The sequence below is a fragment of the Squalius cephalus genome, assembly GCF_949319135.1.
Source record: "Squalius cephalus genome assembly, chromosome: 9".
Taxonomy (NCBI): domain Eukaryota; kingdom Metazoa; phylum Chordata; class Actinopteri; order Cypriniformes; family Leuciscidae; genus Squalius; species Squalius cephalus.
The window spans coordinates 1,917,383-1,938,150 of record NC_137130.1 but is presented as its reverse complement, the minus strand read 5'-3'; the positions used below and the strand labels follow the sequence as shown (position 1 = coordinate 1,938,150).

At 38.5% G+C, this 20,768-nt stretch overlaps 1 protein-coding gene across 1 annotated transcript in view; it reads right to left on the bottom strand.

The window, feature by feature from the left end:
• LOC307164734 (uncharacterized protein) overlaps positions 1-20,768 on the bottom strand; it is a gene marked incomplete at its 3' end in the record, with an annotated part of 182,775 nt that overhangs the window by 150,472 nt on the left and 11,535 nt on the right. The window contains exon 2 of the mRNA XM_079881794.1: positions 13,756-14,046. Within this exon, the coding sequence (XP_079737920.1) occupies positions 13,756-14,046 (291 nt within the window). The remainder of the gene's footprint in view (positions 1-13,755; positions 14,047-20,768) is intronic.

Genomic DNA, 20,768 nt, shown 5'->3' with positions numbered 1-20,768 from the left:
AAACACGTTCAAAATCGGATTTCTTATCGCGCTAAAACCCGTCACTCATGAATCATTATGTTTGTCTGCTGATCAAAGCACTGTGAGGGAAGGGAGTGAGGACTCAGTGTTTCTGAACTTTTTGTTTTACCTCATTTGCGTTTGTACTGTTTTACTACTTACACAGTTATTTGAGTATATTTTATTATATTATTTCCAATACACAGCTTGGTTTTTACTGATATGTTAAGGGGGGGAACCCTGAGATCGGGTCCTGACCCCCGCTATTTCTGCCTACACTAATAACTGAGTTTAGACCTGAATTCAAACTTGATCTCACAGTAAAATCACAGCTCAATTATTTCTATATGAGAATAACAGTGAATGTTAAATCCTCTCTGTCTAATTTAACCTGTAATTTATTACATGGTACCAGAAGAGAAACAACCAAAGTCATATTTAAAACTCACCATCCAGACGCCAGAAACACAGACAGAAGAAAACGATGTGAAACATCTTCAGCGCTTTCAGTCCACAAATATGAAAAGACAAACTCTTCAAAACTGGTTCAGTGATAAAATGACAGATGATCTGATGTGAAGCTGCTCTGTAGTGAAATAAAGTGAAACTCCACCAACATCTAAAATAACCACATCCTTAAGTGTTAATGCATGTGAGCATCTAACAGTTTTTTAGCTCATTGTTTCACGCTCTGAACTTTGTTACTTTGAGCTCCAGTACACCTCAACTTCCTCTAGATCAATGACATAATTTTCCACAGAAATGAACTGACCCATAACATGATAAATATGTCTAAAGTAACAGTTTGATCTTGTCATGAGATGCTGTGAGTGTTTGGCTCTGCTCTCTCCTCTAACTTGTTCTTTTCTTATTAAATGTCTCGATTGTTTCTCCTCTCAGACTGATTTCAGTGTTTCTCTAATGGCTTTATGGAGATCGAAGAGTTCTCTGATATGAAAATATGATTAATATTCAACCGCTATGGATTCCAACGTTCCACATAAACACCGCATTAGCGAGAGTCTGCCTTATTAAATCACACAACAACAAAGTGAGGTTGTGTAATAATATGAGAGACTACATGCAGTTTAGCAGAGGTTCGTATACTGTGGATTGATACTCAACATTAACACAATATGAAGTTCATGCTGGTTTCAGAAAGGGGATTGAGCCGACCGCTGAAAGGGTTCATCATGTGTTCGAGGCCAGAGAAACAGAGAAACAGAAGTTTAAGAGCTTTAAAACAGAAGTTGGCTATAGCTGAACCCTTGCTTACTTTGACAAGAAAGCATCAACCAAAGTCATTTAAGGGCACCTATTATGCAAAATCCACTTTTACATGGTATTTGGACATAAATGTGTGTTGGCAGTGTGTGTGCAGATTTAAAACTCACCATCCAGACGCCAGAAACACAGACAGAAGCTTTCAGTCCACAAATATGAAAAGACAAACTCTTCAAAACTTCTTCAGTAATAAAATGACAGATGATCTGATGTGAAGCTGCTTGTCACAGAGACGATCTCCGCGATTCCCTCCTTTGACCATCAGAGGGCTCCCTCACCCGAATATTGACTTTTCACTCACACACTACATTTCCCATCAGCCCCGTACCTGGCACTGATTACATTGCTCAGCTGTAGATTATTCTTGATAAACTGTCTCTCCACCATTCTTCCTTGTGAAGTCTTGTATTACTATGGTTCTGAGCGTTTATTTCTGTGTTGCCTACCTGTTGTGACCCAGTCTGTTCCCTGTTTATGATTCTCTGCCGCCTGCCTTTTGTTACTTATCTGTGATTGTTCTCCGCCTGCCCTGATCTCCTGCCTGCTTTTCGACCACGACTGTGTCTGTCCTACGTTGCTGTGTTTGCTGGAGTCTGACCATTGCATGTTTGACCACGATTTTAATAAAAGCTTGCTGATGGATTCCAATTCGAGTGACGCCTCGTTACACTTCTCTGGAGTAAAATTAAGTCATACTCCACCTGTATCTAAAATAACTGCACCATGTGACCAGACTGTAAATAAATAGGCTATGATCAATAATTTGACAACATATGTTTTTACATTGCTTTATTTATCAAAATAAGCTAAACAATTTTCAACTCATTTTTAAGTCAGTTTAATGTAATTTAAGTTGAATTACCATAAGTTGATTGTACTTAAAAATTTCAGGCAGAATTTTTTTTGCATTGACAGGGACCAAAAAATCCTACGCAGTGTGGTTAGGTCTGCAGAGTTCATCATCGGCAGGAAGCTCCCAGCCCTACAGGACATCTACCACACACGATGCCTCAAGAAAGCGGGCAGGATTCTAAGAGACTGTTACCATCCATCCTTCAGTCTTTTTACTCTGCTGCCTTCAGGTAGGCGATACCGAAGCATCCGGGCCCGCACACAAAGACTGGATAACAGCTTTTTCCCAAGGGCCATCAGCCTCATAAATGGACAATGACCATCTCTCTTCACTTTTTCTTAGTCATTTATACAGTCACTTTAGTTAACCGTTTGCACTTAGTATATTATATGTTATGTAATGTCAGGTTACCATGCGGTGTCTTGTCATAAGAATTTCAGTGCCAGTTTAACCTTGTGTTGTTCTGTGCATCTGACAATAAAAGACTTGAACTTGAACTATTCAAAAGCCACGGATTACGACACCGCCGTCACGCTCTACATGCTTACTTTGTTCCAACACCGCATTAGTCCTGGCATGTGATACTCAAATCCACTACAGCTGACGAAGTCACTGACAGCTTGAAGGACGTTTCCAGCCTTACCATCAGATCAGTTCATGTCTGCTCACTTTCACAACAGTTCTGTGAGGCGAATGTCATTCTACATGTGAAGACAACACCACAATGGACACACGCAAATGCTGGGGTGAAGCGTCCATATTAAAGGGTTAGTTCACCCAAAAATGAAAGTTATGTCAGTAATTTCTCTCCCTCATGTTGTTCCAACCCCGTAAGACTTTCGTTCATCTTCAGACACAAATTAAGATATTTCTGATTAAATCTGAGAGCTGTCTCACTCCTCCATAGGCTGATAGGTAATCAAGATCTGCCATCCCAGAAAGTTAGTAAAGACATCGTTAAAATAGTCCAAGTGACTACAGTGGCTCAACCTTAAAAGTGCTTTACACAGAAAGGAATTAAAAGAGATATATGATACAAATATAAAATGAATTAAAGTAGTAAAAAGATGATGCATAAATAAACTTCTCATCTGGCAAGACACCGGTGTATGATATTTTTCCCAACTCTGAGATTTGCATGGTGATTACACTGCGTGTGTGTGTGTGTGTGTGTGTGTGTGTGTGTGTGTGTGGTGTTCTTTCTTCCTAAGAAATCTATTGGACGTCTCCGATAGACCTGATTTTCCCCTAAAATGTACAGGAAGAGCTCTAGGACTCACGGGGTAACCTCGGGTTCACTAACCCATCAGTCCAAACCCAAAAGATTTATTCGGAAGCTCTAAGAATGGAGTCGATCAAAAGTTTGAGTTCAGTTTTGAATCAAAAGGAGTATGCAGAATAGTGTAATCGGTGGGACGTACAGTGGCACAGTGCTCATTCAGTAAATGCACAGCTAAACATGTGTTTTGAGTCTGGATCTGAATGTGGCGACTGTAGGAGCACATCTGATCTCTTCTGGAAGCTGTTCCAGCATAGTAGCTAAAAGCAGACTCACTATGCTTAGAGTGAACCCTTGGTATTTCTAGCTGATGTGATCCTAATGATCTGAGTGATCTGTTGGGTTTATATTCAATATATTGAGGTCCTAGGCCATTGAGTGATTTATATACCAGTAATAATACTTTAAAATCAATCGTAAATGTAACTGGGAGCCAGTGTAAAGACCTGAGGACTGGTGTGATGTGTTCATATGTTCTGGTTCTTGAGCACATGGCTGGTTGTGAGTCAAGGCCTGCTGTGTAGATGCTCTATAAAGCCTGAGAAAAGTCCCTCTCAGGGTTGGCTTTACCAATAAGCAAGGTGGAATTTCCAAGCGGGAAAATTCCTCTGATGGGAGGATTTATGACTTAGTCTCAAGCGTGGTTAGACATGATTCTTGCCGTTTGTGTCCATTTATGCTCAGATTAATATTGTAACAGTTCCAGAGTGTTTTCACTGTTACTGGCTGACTACAGCTGTTTTGCAATGATCTTCCTGGTCACCAGGGGGCAACGGCCTCAGGTAAGGGGGTTAGATTACCCATATAAGCAAGAACAAGTGATCTAGCTTTTAAGCCATGTGGTGGCTCAATTTGGGGATGGCTCACTCTTTTAAATAAAGAGGGGTTTTGAGTTAAGGCTCAACTTTTATGCCTTCTTGTGGTCACTAATTGAGGAACAGTGGGTTTGCAACGCTCAATATAGGCCATATATATTTCCTCAAATGTGTTTGTTTGGTGTGCTAACCGGAATCTATGTATTCACCACAGATTTTACACCAGCATCAAATGTTCTTCGGTTGGATTACCTTTGTGGATTATATATTTTTTCTTTTCCAACTTTGCCTTTGAGGACTTTTGTCTGAGTGAGTTATTTGCTATTATGATCCAGTGGTTGTAACTGAACTAACTTTGAACTGAACTTTTGTGCACAGGCAATCTGATTGATCATTGTTGGATTACAGATTCCTTAAACACATTATCCATATTCCCATATTATCATTTTGTGGTTACATTTTATGGACTGAGCTAATATAGAATATTATTTAAACATCAAATAAAAAATAATAAATAAGTAAATAAAAAGGGAGGGAGGGAGGGAGGGAGGGAGGGAGGGATATATAAAAATGGTAATTAATATAAAATGTATTCCTTTATTTTAGAGAATATTCTTGGATTTTAGAGGTGCCCATATCTTTTCAAAATGTATACTTTTGCTCTTAATTTAATGTTATCCTCTCTATACATTAGAAACTAAATCAAACCAAACATTTAAAAACTGGGGATTCTTGCTTTCTCTAAAATGTTTTAATTGCTTCAAAAGTTGTAATTCTCAGTATTCTAAACAAGTATGACTCATCTTTATTAAGTAGCAAAGGTCCTATACCCAAAACTTTATTTTGTATATTTATCATATTTGGTTTCTTAAAGGGGGGGTGAAATGCTATTTCATGCATACTGAGTTTTTTACACTGGTAAAGAGTTGGATTCCCATGCTAAACATGGACAAAGTTTCAAAAACTAAGTTGTACGTTTGAAGGAGTATTTTTGTTCCAAAAATACTCCCTCCGGTTTGTCACAAGTTTCGGAAAGTTTTTTTCGAGTATGGCTCTGTCTTACGTAAGATAGGGCGGAATTTCCTTATATGGGTTCTAAGGGCACTTCTCCGCGGCCGCGCGCGCACTCGTAGACTAGAGCAAGAGAGTGAAAGCAGTTCGCCATCAAAGCGCCCTGCCCGGCTTTTGGGAAGTCAATGTCACCAAAGAAGTGTGTTTTTGGTTGCCAGGGCAAGACAACCCTGCACAGATTCCCAAAGAACCCAGCGTTAAGGGAATAGTGGATGGAGTTTGTTTTCCTGAGCATAAACGGAGTTGTGTAACTGTTAGACTGTTGTTCCCTGCATTTCGACGATGATTGTTTTATAAACAAAGCCCATATCGACGGATTTGCAGATCGTCTAATGCTTAAGGATCGAGCAGTCACAATGATAAAGGTTCGCGGTCGTGCGTTGGAACCGGACGGTGAGTAAAACTGTTGAACAAATGTCTCTGTGTGTTGTCACTAGCTTGGCGCGTTAGCACAGCTAAGCTTCGCCCACAGGGCCCGCCCCCAGCCGCTCGGTTTTTTCCGGAAAGACTCGGTACAGCCTATCTTTATGTTAAAAATTTAATAAAACAAAAGACTTTTTGGAGATATGAAGGATGCAATATTACTCTATAGGTACTCAAGATTAACAGGAGATTGAGTGAAAATGAGCATTTCACCCCCCCTTTAAATTCTTCCCTGAATTACTTCTATCCCAAAGACTTTTTTTTAATTATTTAAATTACCAGATATTTCTGATGTTGTAAAATATCACATATTGATTTTACAAAATTATTGCGCACATCACCAAGCGAAATGGGGCCTTGCGCACCGAACGCGCACTCACTCCGCAATGACGTCATTTTAGCTGTGCGCACCTTTGGTTGCCGTGTGGAGGCCTATATATATACTTGAATAAATTACAGATTTATTTCTTGTATGTATATATATATATTATATTTTGCTGTGCGCACCTTCGCTTGTCTACAGTATGTCTACTAATGACTACAGTAGTGATTTCTCGCTAGAAATTACATCATAAGTGGAAAACATTTATCAAAAATGTACATTTACACACAAACTGATGACCAGCCACAACTTTCAGACGCCAGCTTTATTTTCTAGCTCAACTGTCACAGGATGTAAACTTTGGAAAGCACAGGATTGTGGGATATCAAAGGCAGCAAAGGATACATCTATGATACCTTCAAAAATCTATCAGATGAAGGTTTCTCAGGAGACCGGAAGTGAAACATTCGGACGTGTCTCGATTTCTTCCAACCTTGGAGTACGTCCTCAGAAAGCAGCATTTACCAGTTTTCAGACGCAGCCAAGTTTAGCCACCGACTTTCTAGCGTTTACAGTAGTGATGGGACGGTGGATACCGGCGCTCTGATGCTCCAAAGCAGTTTTCAAAGCACTATTGTATCACACACTGTACCGATGCTTGTATCGAAATGACAATACCACATGATTGATGACATTTGAAGCTTCGAACGTCATGCAGTATTGGAGGATCAGGACAGATGGTTTGAAATAAATTGGAGCTTCGCGACCTCATCTGATGCATAACAAGAGAAATGATTATCAAGGAGGCTTTATTTAAATGATTTAACTCTACACTTCCCTATAACATAAATTATTATTTTTTTTTTTTTTAAAACTGAACACCCACAATATTTTTTTAAATTACTAATAATTATGATCACATACCTGTATATTTTATATCATTGATCAATATGTGAATCTGTTGACCAGGCTACACCTGACACGAGTTGTGGTCTCATTGGCACAAATTAATGTAGATGAGATTAGACAGAACTGTATTGATCCCACTCTTGTATGTCACAGACTTCTGAAGCTTTGTTTGGTCACGTGCTTTTCTGCTCTAGTGATTTGTTAGATATGGAGAAAACAAGTCTGACCACCAGATGTCACTAATGCGCATTGTGGTAAAAGCTTCGAGTAATGAACATTTTTTTCGGCACAATTTGATGAAAGCCTCAAATGCTTCAGAAAGCCTCAGTTTCTCATCACTAGTTTACAGATGGAGTGGAGAATATACCTGTGAAATGTAAGTTTTGCACTGAGGAAAACACCATGTCTCAAACACATAAAACAGCACAAAATATCAGATGTTTGTGTGTGCTGTGGTGGATCATTTGATCCATGATCGACCTCTAGGACTGCTTAAGAAACGCGTGCACACGCAATTATCCAGACTAGATAAACCTGGAGCAAATTAGTGGGATTCCGTGAACTTCAGTTACCTTTTATGAAACCGCTTCAGCCCCAATTTGTTCATTCAAGTTTTTATAGCGTCTTTTATGAAACAGGCCTCAGATGTAGTAAATGATTGGTGTAGTCATTCAGCAAGTGCTATACCATGCAGTTAGTTAGTTTTAGCTAGCTAAGGCCCCGTTTACACGGTTATTTTGAAAAACTGAGACATTTCCCTTCGGTTGTGCCCCTAGTTTACACGCAAACGAAGAATTCGCCTCTGAAAACAATTCTTTCTGAAAACTCCGGCCAGAGTGGAGATTTTGGAAAACTCTGTTTGCACGTTTGCATGTAAACTGAGAAAAACTGAGTTTTAGGCAGTCGACGTCACAGTATGCGACAGAACTTGCACTGTGTCAAAGGTGCGACCTATATTACATAAACAATCGTACTTAAAGTGAAAATTAACAAACCTAATTCCATGTTTCCTTATAATACTTTTTCAAGTCAGGTGTTGGAGTTTAATTCCCGCTTTTATAGCGTCTTTTATGAAACAGGCCTCAGATGTAGTAAATGATTGGTGTAGTCATTCAACAAGTGCTATACCATGCAGTTAGTTAGTTTTAGCTAGCTAAGTTTCCACTAATACAATTATTTAAATTGAGATTACATGACAATTTTAAGTTAAAGGCACAATATGTAAGTGTTTGCCGCAATTTTCAAAACAATAACAAAGGCGAAGCTTGATGATGCTATGAAGGAGAGTGGAAAGATGGGAGAATAATGTTGTTTTCATCATCCAGAGATGGTGGAATTCATGAATCATGTTCACGGCGGATGAGGTAATGAATTAGTTTTTATATCAACTGTACATTTGAACAACATTATTTTATGTCATCGTAATGAATTATCTGCAAGGAATGTGAAATGTGATGCTATATTAGCCTGTTACTGATATGTGACTATTTGTCAAATGATTTGTTGGGTTAATGCTGCACAGTTTTACACGTTTAAAACAATCGTACTTAAAGTACAAATGAATGAATTTGTGGATAATGGCTAAATATTTTTGTGCAACACGAACTGTATTTAATTTCACTGCCACAGACTTGGTCATCAGACTTAATAAAAAGCATTAGTGCAAACAAAGTACAATATAACTGTATGTTATATTTGCTTCCCTGTCTATCTATTGCTTACATGTCTCTGTTATTAGAGACTGAGTTTACAAGTGATGGTTCAATTTGTGTTTTTATTTACTACTAGTTCTATTTTTCTGTCTTTTTTCTGTTTTAGCGTAAATGATTAAGGACAAAATAGTTTTGGTTCTCTGAATGTTAGGGGCTTAAAGGACATTGTTAAAAGGAAAGCAGTTTTTATTTTGTAAAGGGCAGAAAGCTCATTGTGTGTTTCTACAAGAGACTCTTTCTTCAGACTTGGATTCCTCTTTCTGGACTAATCAATGGGGAGATGAGATGTTCTGGATTTGGAGGAGTGGCAATTTGCTTTTTGTGAGAATTGCAGTGTACTATTAATATTTACAATATAATAATCAGAGCCATTCCAGTTCCTTTAAGATTAATGGATAAAGAAAACATTTTGTGCTCAAAGTCTCCCCAGAACTGAGGCAGCTCTCCTTAGAAGGTTGTGATTTCTGTGATTTAAAATGTACAAATAGAGTCATTAGAAATGTTGTTTTACAGGCTTATTACACAAACACTATTAGAGGGGAATACATGCAATCAGGAAAAAATATTCTTTTCCATGAGTCTTTTCCTCTCCCTCCTAAAGCTAAGGAGGTGAACTTCAGAAAAAAATTGTAAAGCAAATATTGAAAATTTAGAGCGGAAATGTAATTATGTTTGGTATTTTTCTGGAAAACAAAGAGTTTGAGTTTGTTATTAATTTCTTGTTGTGTTGGAAAGTTTTTCCTTCATAAGTGCAGATGGTTTAAATCTAAACCCAACTTTATCCAGTGGATGAATGAGGTTAAACTCTTGTGCAAAATCTTTAAAACTTGTTAAAAACCAGAAAGCCCTTAAATTGATTTGTCTTTTGGATGCGTATAAATTAATTTAAAAAGCCCCTTTTGGATTTACTAATCAAAAACAATCAAAAAATCAATCAAAAACTTTATTGACAAAGGCAAGAAAATCCAGATGACAGATGAACAGCAGTAGTAAAGTGAGATCTGTGTCTTTGAGAGAAATGTCGTGTTTAGTCAGTAAAAGAGCTTCAGTATTAGAAACATCTGATCTGAACAATAATAACAATACAAGACATGTGAGTGTGATTGGAAGTCATTTTTTAATTCCCCAATCAAAAATGAATTACTAGATCAGTAAAAAAATCAGTATTTACAATGACAAACATTTTGAGCACTAATGAGTTAATGAGAAAATATGTTGCTGTTTGTTCTCAAATTATGTTCTAGGGTGGAAATAAGCCTCCTGGAAATAAACATACAGTAAATGCCAGCATATAAAGCCATTACAAATTAGATTAATAAATGAAGAAAAAAAAAAAAAAAGAAAAAAAAGATTGTAATAATAGAAATGACACCATTAGTTTTCTGATGTGTGAATATGTGCTTGATCTCGTTCAGCTCTTCTGGATCTGATGTCATAAACCAGAAGAATGACAGTAGCCACGCCCACCAGAGCAGAGAGGACCAATCGGATCACAGCTTCAGTAGGACCACAACAGTGGACAGAGTCTGAGGAATAAAAGCATCAAACTGAGATCAGATCAGTTCATAAACGCTAATATCAGGAACAAGCAGACAAGCTGGAAAACATGAGAGAGAGAAACGATAAATACAAACAAATCTAATCAGCAATCTTATTTTTGGTTCTTTTTGGTTGAGTCAGTGTTTATATGATCTATCATCTCAAACTATAAAATGATTCAACAATTAATTATGGGATTGTCAAAGTTTTTTTTTTTTTTTTTTTTCCGTCATCTACTTCCTGAATTTTTGGTCAACGATACCAGGGACACCGAAACACCGGGGAACATGAAATTTGGTAGCCCCACTAGACTTTTGCGGAAAAATTTCGTTTGGTCCCCGGGAGCCACTCCCCCCCCCCCCCCCCCCCCCGCGCTGGGCCCCCCGAAACCCAAAAAATGCAGTTTTTCCTAAATAAGTACCTGAACCGTGGCACCGAGGATGAAGAAATTGTTATGGTAGGTTGGTTTTAAGGGCCCACATCAACCTAGCCCATAATCACTCATTTGTGATTTGCGCCCCTCCGATAAAAAATGAAAATGCAATATTATTCTGCTTTAATCGCCCCTATCTTCAGTTGAGATGTTCAGAACTGCACCATATTTCATGTGTATGATTAACTTGACATCCTCTGGGGGTATGCTAAGTTTCGTAGAATTTCATCCATGGGGGGGTATAAAATAAATTCATTTATGTGCACATTTAGTGACTGTACACTCATCGGCCTGTAGATGGTGGTGTTGAGCGAAGGGTTGCTGGTTTAGGATGATACTGTCACACACACACATGCAGGAATACAAACAAACGCAAGCATGCACACACACTGACATCCACACGCACAGACACACACCCATACACACACATACAAATCCACATGCACAGACACACACACACAAACACAAACACACACGCGCACACACATGTACGCACGCATACATACACGCACAGGCACACACACACACACACACACACACACACACACACACACACACACACACACACACACACACACACAATAACAGCAGGCCCTGACAGGAGGAGGACAGAGTAAAGGTACGCAGGACCTACAATTTCCACACTTTTATTAGCCCCGGGTGTGTGTAATATAAATGTGTAGGAGGGGTGTACAGTGTGTGGTCATTGCAAATGTGTTCTGATATATGTTGAAAATGAGCCAAGGCCAATGAGTCTGAGTTTAAAAAAATAATTAATCGTATCATTTTTCTTTTGATAAAAAATGAAAACAGGTCCTACAGACCCGAACACCATACAAGGGTTATAGTCCCCACTCCCCATGAAATCAAAATCGAGTTTTTTTGGCTTTTAGTATGAATATGTTAGCCTTACTGTTATCTATAAGCTAGTGTGCTCCAAAACAATGGCAAAAGTAACATTTGGAAGATATAAGTGTTCAAACTTAGTCTCTCACTTCACCAATATGGATCAATGATTTTGATGACATCATTCTGCATTTTCAGCTTCTCATCAGGTTTCATGTCCAATCAAATGCTCTCTAGAATATGAAGCTCCGCCCCTACACTAAATAGACACTGAAGCTGCAACTGAAATCATTCACTTGTTCACATTATTGTTCATACTACAATTTTCTACATGCTGAAGGCACATAGTGCACTATAGAGGATATGGAAAGATTCAGATGTGTAAAAAAAAGTGTAAATATGTTTTCCATCAGGGCGAATGAAGTCTGGTTTATAAACTGAAGCAAGCTGTGATATAAACTAAACGCTATTGGCTATTTTTAAAAAGGGGAGGAGCTTCTTCATATGTCCCGCCCTCTCTTCCTGTTTCAGTGGAAATTACATCAACACACTGAATAACACTGCGTGTTTCAAGGCACTTCAGTGGGACTTTAACAAATAAATCAGGATTCCAGTGCTAATATCCAGATACTTTTGATGTTGTGTTTCAGAAACCCGTCTGTGTTCATGATGATTGGCCCTGAGGACACAGTCTTCAGGAGTTTAAGAATGATGTGTGAGTAAATTATGTTTAGAGGTAATAAGTATTGTCAAGGGTTGTTTTCATTCAAATTTATGAAGATGGTCGTTTTCATAAAAGTTAGTTTTCTAGGTTTCTTTTATAAAGAAGAACCGTCCGGTTGGTTTTTAATTCCTCTCTCTCAGGCCTTGTCCACACTAATATATTTTTCTCTCCGTGTTGGTCTTCTGTCACACTGAGATGCCGTTTTTATTAATAAAAACGAAGCTTTTTGAAAACGCTCTCCTAAGTGGATAAATTTGAGAACACTGTTTCCGCGTTATAATGTCGACTGTGAAACTGGAGGTATTTAAAAACGATGACGCAAGTTTAGTCATGTGACGCATATTGTACCAATAGATGTTCATGTTTATAACGGTATTGGGCCTGTTATGTGCGATTCACTTTCACACAGTTGCTTAAACACTGTTACTTTGCACACTCTTCATATCACAGTCCTGCAAACATGACAGAAAATTCACTCGCATCTGCTGTCCTGTGGTAGCCTGGAAATCCAGACCTAAGTCTGAAAGATTAATGGTCTGGCATCGACTAGTGAAACTCGGCCAGCTCGAGGGGCGGCACCAAGCGTGCATTTGAAAATCTCACTGGATAACACTACGACCAATCACAGCAAGCCCCATACGCTTAGCTACCAGCGGAGCTAACTGGTAGATTAGACTCTTGCCGTATCCGGTCAGCAAAACCGCAAAAACGCCCTTCTTGCAAAGGAAGGATTCGAGCGCCATCTTCTGTTCCTCTTTTAGAGAAAAAGCCAAGTCTAACTTGTTCATTGTAGCGGCCAAAGCCGTTTCAAACAACTGGTGTTCATCCATAGCCATCTTGCAATGTTTACTAATGATTCCGACGTCACGCCGCTGTCGTCATCTCGCCTCTGGCCCGCCTATATCAGATAACCCGCTGTGATTGGTGCAGCTCGGATACAAGGGCATATTTAATGAGCATCATTACTGGACGCCAGAGTAACTCGCTGAGCAAATGAGTGAATGAGAGCGACCTGGACGATCAGTGAATGCTGAGATCTTTAGCTAAATAAAATGATCCTGTCAGAAGAATTGAGTGATAACTTTATTTTTTCGTCTGTATCAGAATTGGGCATTTCAGCTGTTTTCCAAAAGTTTCTCGTCTCGGACAGAGAGCGTTTTTAAACAAAAACCCCGTTTTCAAATGTATCCGGATTAATGTTGACGAAGCCTTAGATCCAGTCATTTTAAAGGTATTTGATTAGATTAATGAATTTATGACTTTTTTAGCAAGCTATATATAAAAAATCAGTTTGTGAGAAATGACACCATTAGGTTTCTGATGTGTGAATATGTGCTTGATCTCGTTCAGCTCTTCTGGATCTGATGTCATAAACCAGAAGAATGACAGTAGCCACGCCCACCAGAGCAGAGAGGACCAATCGGATCACAGCTTCAGTAGGACCATAACAGTGGACAGAGTCTGAGGAATAAAAGCATCAAACTGAGATCAGATCAGTTCATAAACGCTAATATCAGCGCTGACATCAACTAATATCAGCCGTACCTGAACATGTGTGACAGAGTTGAGTGATGTTGAGATGTTGAGTCTGGTTGCTGATGGGATTGTTCAGCACACAGATGTAGGAGTTTTTATCCTGATATTCCACTTCCAGAGGGAGAGAGAGACTCATGCTGAGATCAGACACACTGATGCTGGACAATAAACTGTTTCCTTTGTACCAGGAGAGAGTCACATGACCCACATTCACAGCTGAACACACCAATGAACATGATGATGATGATAATGAAGATGATGAAGAACTGTCTCTGCTGATGACAGGAACAGGCAGACGAGCTGGAAAACATGAGAGAGAAAAGATAAATAAGAACAAATCTAATCAATCTTATTTTTGGTTATTTTTGGTTGAGTCAGTGTTTATATGATCTATCATATCAAACTATAAAATGATTCAACAATTAATAAATAGTTCATAAAAACAAGAATATCTGAAGGACATGAGAAATGATCTTGACTCACCATAGACAGAAACTCTGAAAGCTTTTATTGAGAGTGTTCTTGAAAACCAAATCTCTCTCATACTTTTGATCTGTAGTTTATAATCTCCAGCATGTTCAGTTGTGATGTTTGTGATGGTCAGAGATCCAGTTTGATTGTCCAGCTTCAGTCTGTCTCTGAATCTCCCAAGATAATCATCATATACAGTGATTCTTTCGGCCTTTACATTAATTTCAGCTATTAAAATATTTTCATTTCCAAACATCCACCGAATCCATTCATAATCCTTTATTTCAGTGAGATCAGAGTTTACAGTGAGTGATTCTCCCTCCATCACTGATATTTCAACTGTATCAACAAACAGAAACAGAGTTTGTATCTGAGATATTGCTAATGATATTGATATGTAAAATTAACAATAATATAAAACAAAAAACAGAAATGTAGCAAAATGGTGTTTGGATTAAAATTGTTTTGTTTGATTAAAACATAAAATAGTAAAACAAATATTTAACCTACCACAGACAGTGAGAAAGACATCACTGATCGAACCAGACAGGCCTTCCCGTCCATAAACTCCAGCATGTTCAGTTGTGATGTTTGTGATGGTCAGAGATCCAGTTTGATTGTTCAGCTTCAGTCTGTCTCTGAATCTCCCATCAAGAACATCATCATATACAGTGATTCTGTTGTCCTCTTTATTGATTTCAGCTATTAAAGTTTTAGATGACCAACTAGTCTTATCATCTTCAGTTCTATACTTCCACTCAATCGCTCCATCACCTTTTATTTCAGTAACACCAGAGTTTAGAGTGACTGATTCTCCCTCCTTCACTGACACTGACGTCACTGATGCTGATACCAAAAACACACACAACCAGGGTTTGTCAGATTAATACTGTGAAATCACTTAATAATGTTTTACTAAATAGTTTCAAATAGTCAGTTTGAAATAAACAATATCATAAAACAAACAAAATGGTGTATGAATTAATTTAAATGTTGTCATTAAATAAAGGTGAAACAAATGTGTTTAGCCTCACCATAGGAACCAATATTGATCTTTCTCTTTCTCACACCGTTGATCTGTAGAGAATAATATCCAGTCTCTTCAGTGATGTCTATGATGGTCAGAGATCCAGTTTGATTGTTCAGCTTCAGTCTGTCTCTGAATCTCCCATCAAGAACATCATCATATACAGCGATTCTGTCGGCCGTTACATTGACTACAGCTATTAAAGTCTCTTCATCTCCAAACCTCCACTCAATCACATCATCATCCTTTATTTCAGTAAGATCAGAGTTTAGAGTGAATGATTCTCCCTCCATCATAAGCTTCTCCTTTTCATCTTCATCACCAAAACACACCATCTTCATCTTCATCACCAAACACACCATCTTCATCTTCATCACCAAACACACCTGAAGAACAGAGTTTTTCACAGATTGAAGCTTTAAAATCACTTGATTTTGGTTTGAAGCTTCACTGAAATAATTTTAATAATTTAAATGTGATGTTAATAATATTGTGCAGCAATACAAAGACAAAAGATGTCAAGTGAAATAGAATAGAGATATATTTCTATATGATACAAAATCTAAATAAAAAGACACTTTTACTTTAATATTTTAACAAGTACTAGGTTGAATTTACTGTTGCTGTATAAACTCATGCTGTGGTTCTTTTCTGTCTTTAGTAGATTTCTTAAACGTTATTGTGGATTAACTAACATTTATGAAATCGAATAAAGACAGAAAAGAAGCACATTGTGTGCAAACTGGTATATCCATATATCTTTAGTAGATGTTAGTAAATGTCTGTGCTGTCCTGTAACAGTGAATGTTAATCCTCTCTGACTAATTTAACCAGTCATTTATTACATGATACCAGAACTGAAGCCATAAAAACATATTTAAAAGATATTAAAACATATTTAAAAGAAACACAAACAGATCAAAACATCTTCAGCGCTTTCAGTCCACAAATATGAAAAGACAAACTCTTCAAAACTGCTTCAGTGATAAAATTACAGATGATCTGATGTGAAGCTGCTCTGTAGTAAAATTAAGTGAAACTCCACCAACATCTAAAATAACTGCACATCTATAAGTGTTAATGTCAAGTCAAGTCATCTTCATTTATATAGCGCTTTTAACAATGTAGATTGTTTCAAAGCAGCTTTACAGAGATAAACGGATAATTTAAGGTAACAGAGAATGTTTTGGCTTTATAGCGGTTCTTTAATAAAGTTATTTTCCAGCTAAAGTTATTTTTGATTGATTCACTTCCATCGCAACGATCATTTGTTATTAAATTAGGGGCCGCTAAGACGACACCATTCCCTCTACACAGACTTTAAACGCGAACCTGTGAGAAACGCTGATGGCGTTCACATGCGCATTAAGAATTGGTTCTATAGTTATGTGCGTTTGAATATATGCAGGTTTGTAATTCCCGACAAGCCAAGCCTAAACAAAGTACTGGTGTTTCCTTATAGTTTTGATACAGAATTTTATTTTATTTTATCAATTCGGGGTAGTTACACGAATTGAGTTTCCGACAACGCTTTATCTGTAGAGTGGTAAAGGGATCCTCCATAGGGAGAGACTAGTTGGCACTTCAGCACTGCGTTGGATCGGGTCCAGCCGAAGGTCCTTCATCAGATCTGGATACGGCCCGGATCCGGCAGGCTGCGGGAAAACCTCGGGATAAACAAAGACACTAAAATTAGCGTAGATGCCATTCTTCTTATGATGTAACGAGTACATCAGGATTTATGGGAAGTGTTCCCGGTTCCGGCTGACCTAATCTATGCAGCCTAACATTGAATTATAGAAGTCTATAATGTATTATGTGAATGCTAGGTAAAAGAGATGTGTCTTTAGTCTAGCTTTGAACTGACAGAGTGTGTCTGCTTCCCGGACAATGTTAGGAAGACTGTTCCAAAGTTTTGGTGCTAAATAGGAGAAGGATCTACCGCCAGCAGTCGATTTTGATATTCTAGGTATTATCAACTGGCCGGAATTTTGAGATCTCAATAGACGTGAAGGAGTATAATGCGTTAAGAGCTCGCTCAAGTACTGCGGAGCTAAACCATTTAGTGCTTTGTAAGTAATCAGCAATATTTTAAAATTGATGTGATGTTTAATAGGGAGCCTGTCATGAAGGTAAGAGGATCAGACAGCAAATGCGGAGAAATAATCACTTTAATCGAAGCAGAGCTTGCCAGAGAGTTCAGTAAACAGAAGAGGTACTCAAAAGGGAAACTTAGAACTACTAGCTGTAGTAAAAGTCCAAATAAGGTCTCGGCTTGTTGATAACAAAAACAGCAGTCAGCCCGGATGAAATGAGATGCTCAGAAGAAAGCTCCGTACGACAGGAGAAATGGAGCAGGCTGGCGTTTCCCAAGGGAGAGTAGAGGCAAGCGGCGATTCTTCTTAAAGAAAATCAGCTCCCGACACGACAGTACTATGACATGACATGACAGAGACACAGGGATTAATTGACGTTCAGCACACATGCAAAAATGCAATACTCAGGTAGAGACAGGTAAAGACAGGTAGAGAAAGGGGAAAAGAAGTAGGAACGCTAATCAGAGGAAAAGAGGATTCAGTTGAAGAGGGGAGTAAGCGATGGCTAATAGTAAAGGAGAGACAGCTGAAAGGGGATAATGATTAAATGAGGAGGTGTGTGCGTAAATGAGGAAATAGCGATAATGTGCGAGTGTGTGTGTGTGCGAGTGTGTGTGTGTGTGTGTGTGTGTGTGTGTGTGTGTGTGTGTGTGTGTGTGTGTGTGTGTGTAAGTGAGAAAGAAACAGGATCATGACAGAGCCAGTGCAGTTTTGACAGAACTGGGCTAATATGGTCATACTTCCTGGTTCTGGTAAGAACTTGAGCTGCTGCGTTTTGGACCAGCTGTAGTTTGTTTATTAAGCATGCAGGGCAACCACCCAGTAGAGCATTACAATAATCTAGCCTTGAGGTCATGAACGCATGAACTAATTGTTCCGCATTTGTCAATGAAAGCATTTGACGTAATTTAGATATATTTTTAAGATGGAAAAATGCAGTTTTACAGATACTAGACACGTGACTTTCAAATGAAAGATTGGTATCAAAGAGCACACACACACACCCAGGTTCCTAACCGACGAAGAAGACTTAACAGAGCAGCCATCAAGTGTTAGACTGTATTCTAGATTATTACGTGAGGACATTTTTTGTCCAATAATTAGAATCTCTGTTTTTTTCAGAATTTAGAAGTCGGAAATTACGAGTCATCCAATTTTTTATATCAGCTATGCATTCTGTTAATATAGTGAATTGGTAAGTTTCAATGCATGAACATCTAGCTCTTTATTCCTGATAATTCCCACTCTGACCTTTATCACTTTGAGCTCCAGTGCGCCTCAACTTCTTGTCATTTTCAAGCATAGCATGATGTGTTAAAAATGTTAACATATTCTTTTGATATTTTCATATGATTAATATTCATCCACTATGGATTACACCACTGCTGTGACACTCTAAATGCTCACTTTATTCAGAGTAAACACTGCATTAGTGAGACGCTCAAACAAAAACACTGAAACGGTGCAACAGTTTCTCACATGTCTCAGACGAGCTGCTAAAGACTGTGACCTCAGAGCTGACTAAGATAATCAGTTATGAGATACCATTGTGAGCAAATGCTTGGATTCAAGGCTGGCAAATAAAGCAATAATTTGAGACCAGAATCCAATTCCAGCTCCAGCCGAGCTCCTTATTCTAACAGTGAGCAAAATCAACATGAAGTTGCATCAGCGCTCGTACTGAGGGAATATCTCTGATGATATTATTATACTTGCTCCAAACCAAGAGACACTTGATCAGAGACAACATGCAGAGGCTCGTAGACTTTAAACATTTTTAAGTCTGAAAATTGTCAGGGCATTGGCGCATGTTCACATAAGAAAACAACTGAAAACAGCGCTGTTTGTTCGCCTTGCTAGTTGTAGTTGTATCCAATAAACTATGATATTAAACAAGCTAACGCTATAATCGCGAACATAGCAGACTCATGGAAAAATACATCTGTTATCTTTTTTTTTTTTATCATGACTAATTTACAAATGACTTGTGTTTCACTTGTTACTTTGTCGTTTGTTGTACATATGCAGGAAATGACAAAAGTACACACAAAACAAGTGGAACACAAGACAGGAATCATGACACAGACACTGTCAAAATGGCAATCCAGAAATGAACCGATACCCTCGGAAAAACACATGGAACATTTTCAATATCAACAGTCAGAATAAGTAATGCAAAAAGTGAACTGAATAAGCAACGAAATTAGCAGGTATTTCACGCTTGTTCAGACACAACGACAGTCAAAACTGTGAACAAAGAATTAACAGCAATAATGCGCTTTCCTTCGTGTTGCAGTTTAACTTCAGACAGAAGTGTAAAAGATGTCCTGATGCAGGACAGGATCATATAGTTTCAGATTCAGTTTTGATTTCAACTGTTACAATTTAGAGTTTTTAGAGTTACAATTATATGAACTAAGAGCCTTCGTCATCTCCCTCCACAGGTGTAATTCACGTTTAGAGAGTTAGAGACTCTCCCACACTTTACCATGTAACTTATATTTAGGAAACCCTGGCACTGTGATCACTTGAATATACCAACCCGGTCACACTAAATGCGTCTCACATTGTCTTTATCGTGCAATCGTGCAATTATCGTGAAAATTAGTTTTTACGTGCATATGATACGCATGGTTAGGTTTAGGGTTGGTTTAGTAGTGGTGTGGGGTACGTATGTATTATACGTTCAACGAACGATCCTGTTCAAGTAGTGCTATAGACAACACTTAAAGGGGGGGTACAATGGTGTTTCATGTATTCAGAGTTGTTTACAGTGTTAAAGAGATGGATTCTCATGCTAAACATGGGCAAAGTTTTAAAAAAATATTTTGGACGAATAACAGAGAATTTCCATGCTGAAAATCTTACTTCCGGGTTGGTACAAGTTTCGGCTGGTTTTTTTTAGATCGTGGATCTAATGACGTAGATCAGAGTGCAACTCCTTATATGAGCATTTCTCTCGGAAAAGCGCGCCCGCGAGCACGTCGACTAGAGGAGAGCGAGACCGCGCACATCAACGCGCTTCAACAGGAAATCATCGGCAGCGCTGCATAGGATTTGTTCAAGAATGTCTCCAAAAAAGTGTGTATTTGGATGTGAGGGAAAGCTTACCGTGTCCAGCTTTCCAAAGAACCCAGTGTTACAGGAACAGTGGATGCAGTTTGTTTTTCCGGGGCAGCAACGGAGTGTAGGAAGTGCGGTTGTGTGTTCTGGTCGTTTCAGTGACGAATGTTTTATTAACAAGGCTCAGGTCGACGCTGGATTTGCAAATCGTTTGCTATTAAAACGTGGAGCGGTCCCAGTGATAAAAGACCCCATTCATGTAAGTACAACTGGATCAGATTTCTGTCTTTTGCTGGAAATCAAGCACTACCGCTTGACTCTATAGCTCCGCCTCCAGGACCTCGGCTTTTTCCGGAGAGAATCGG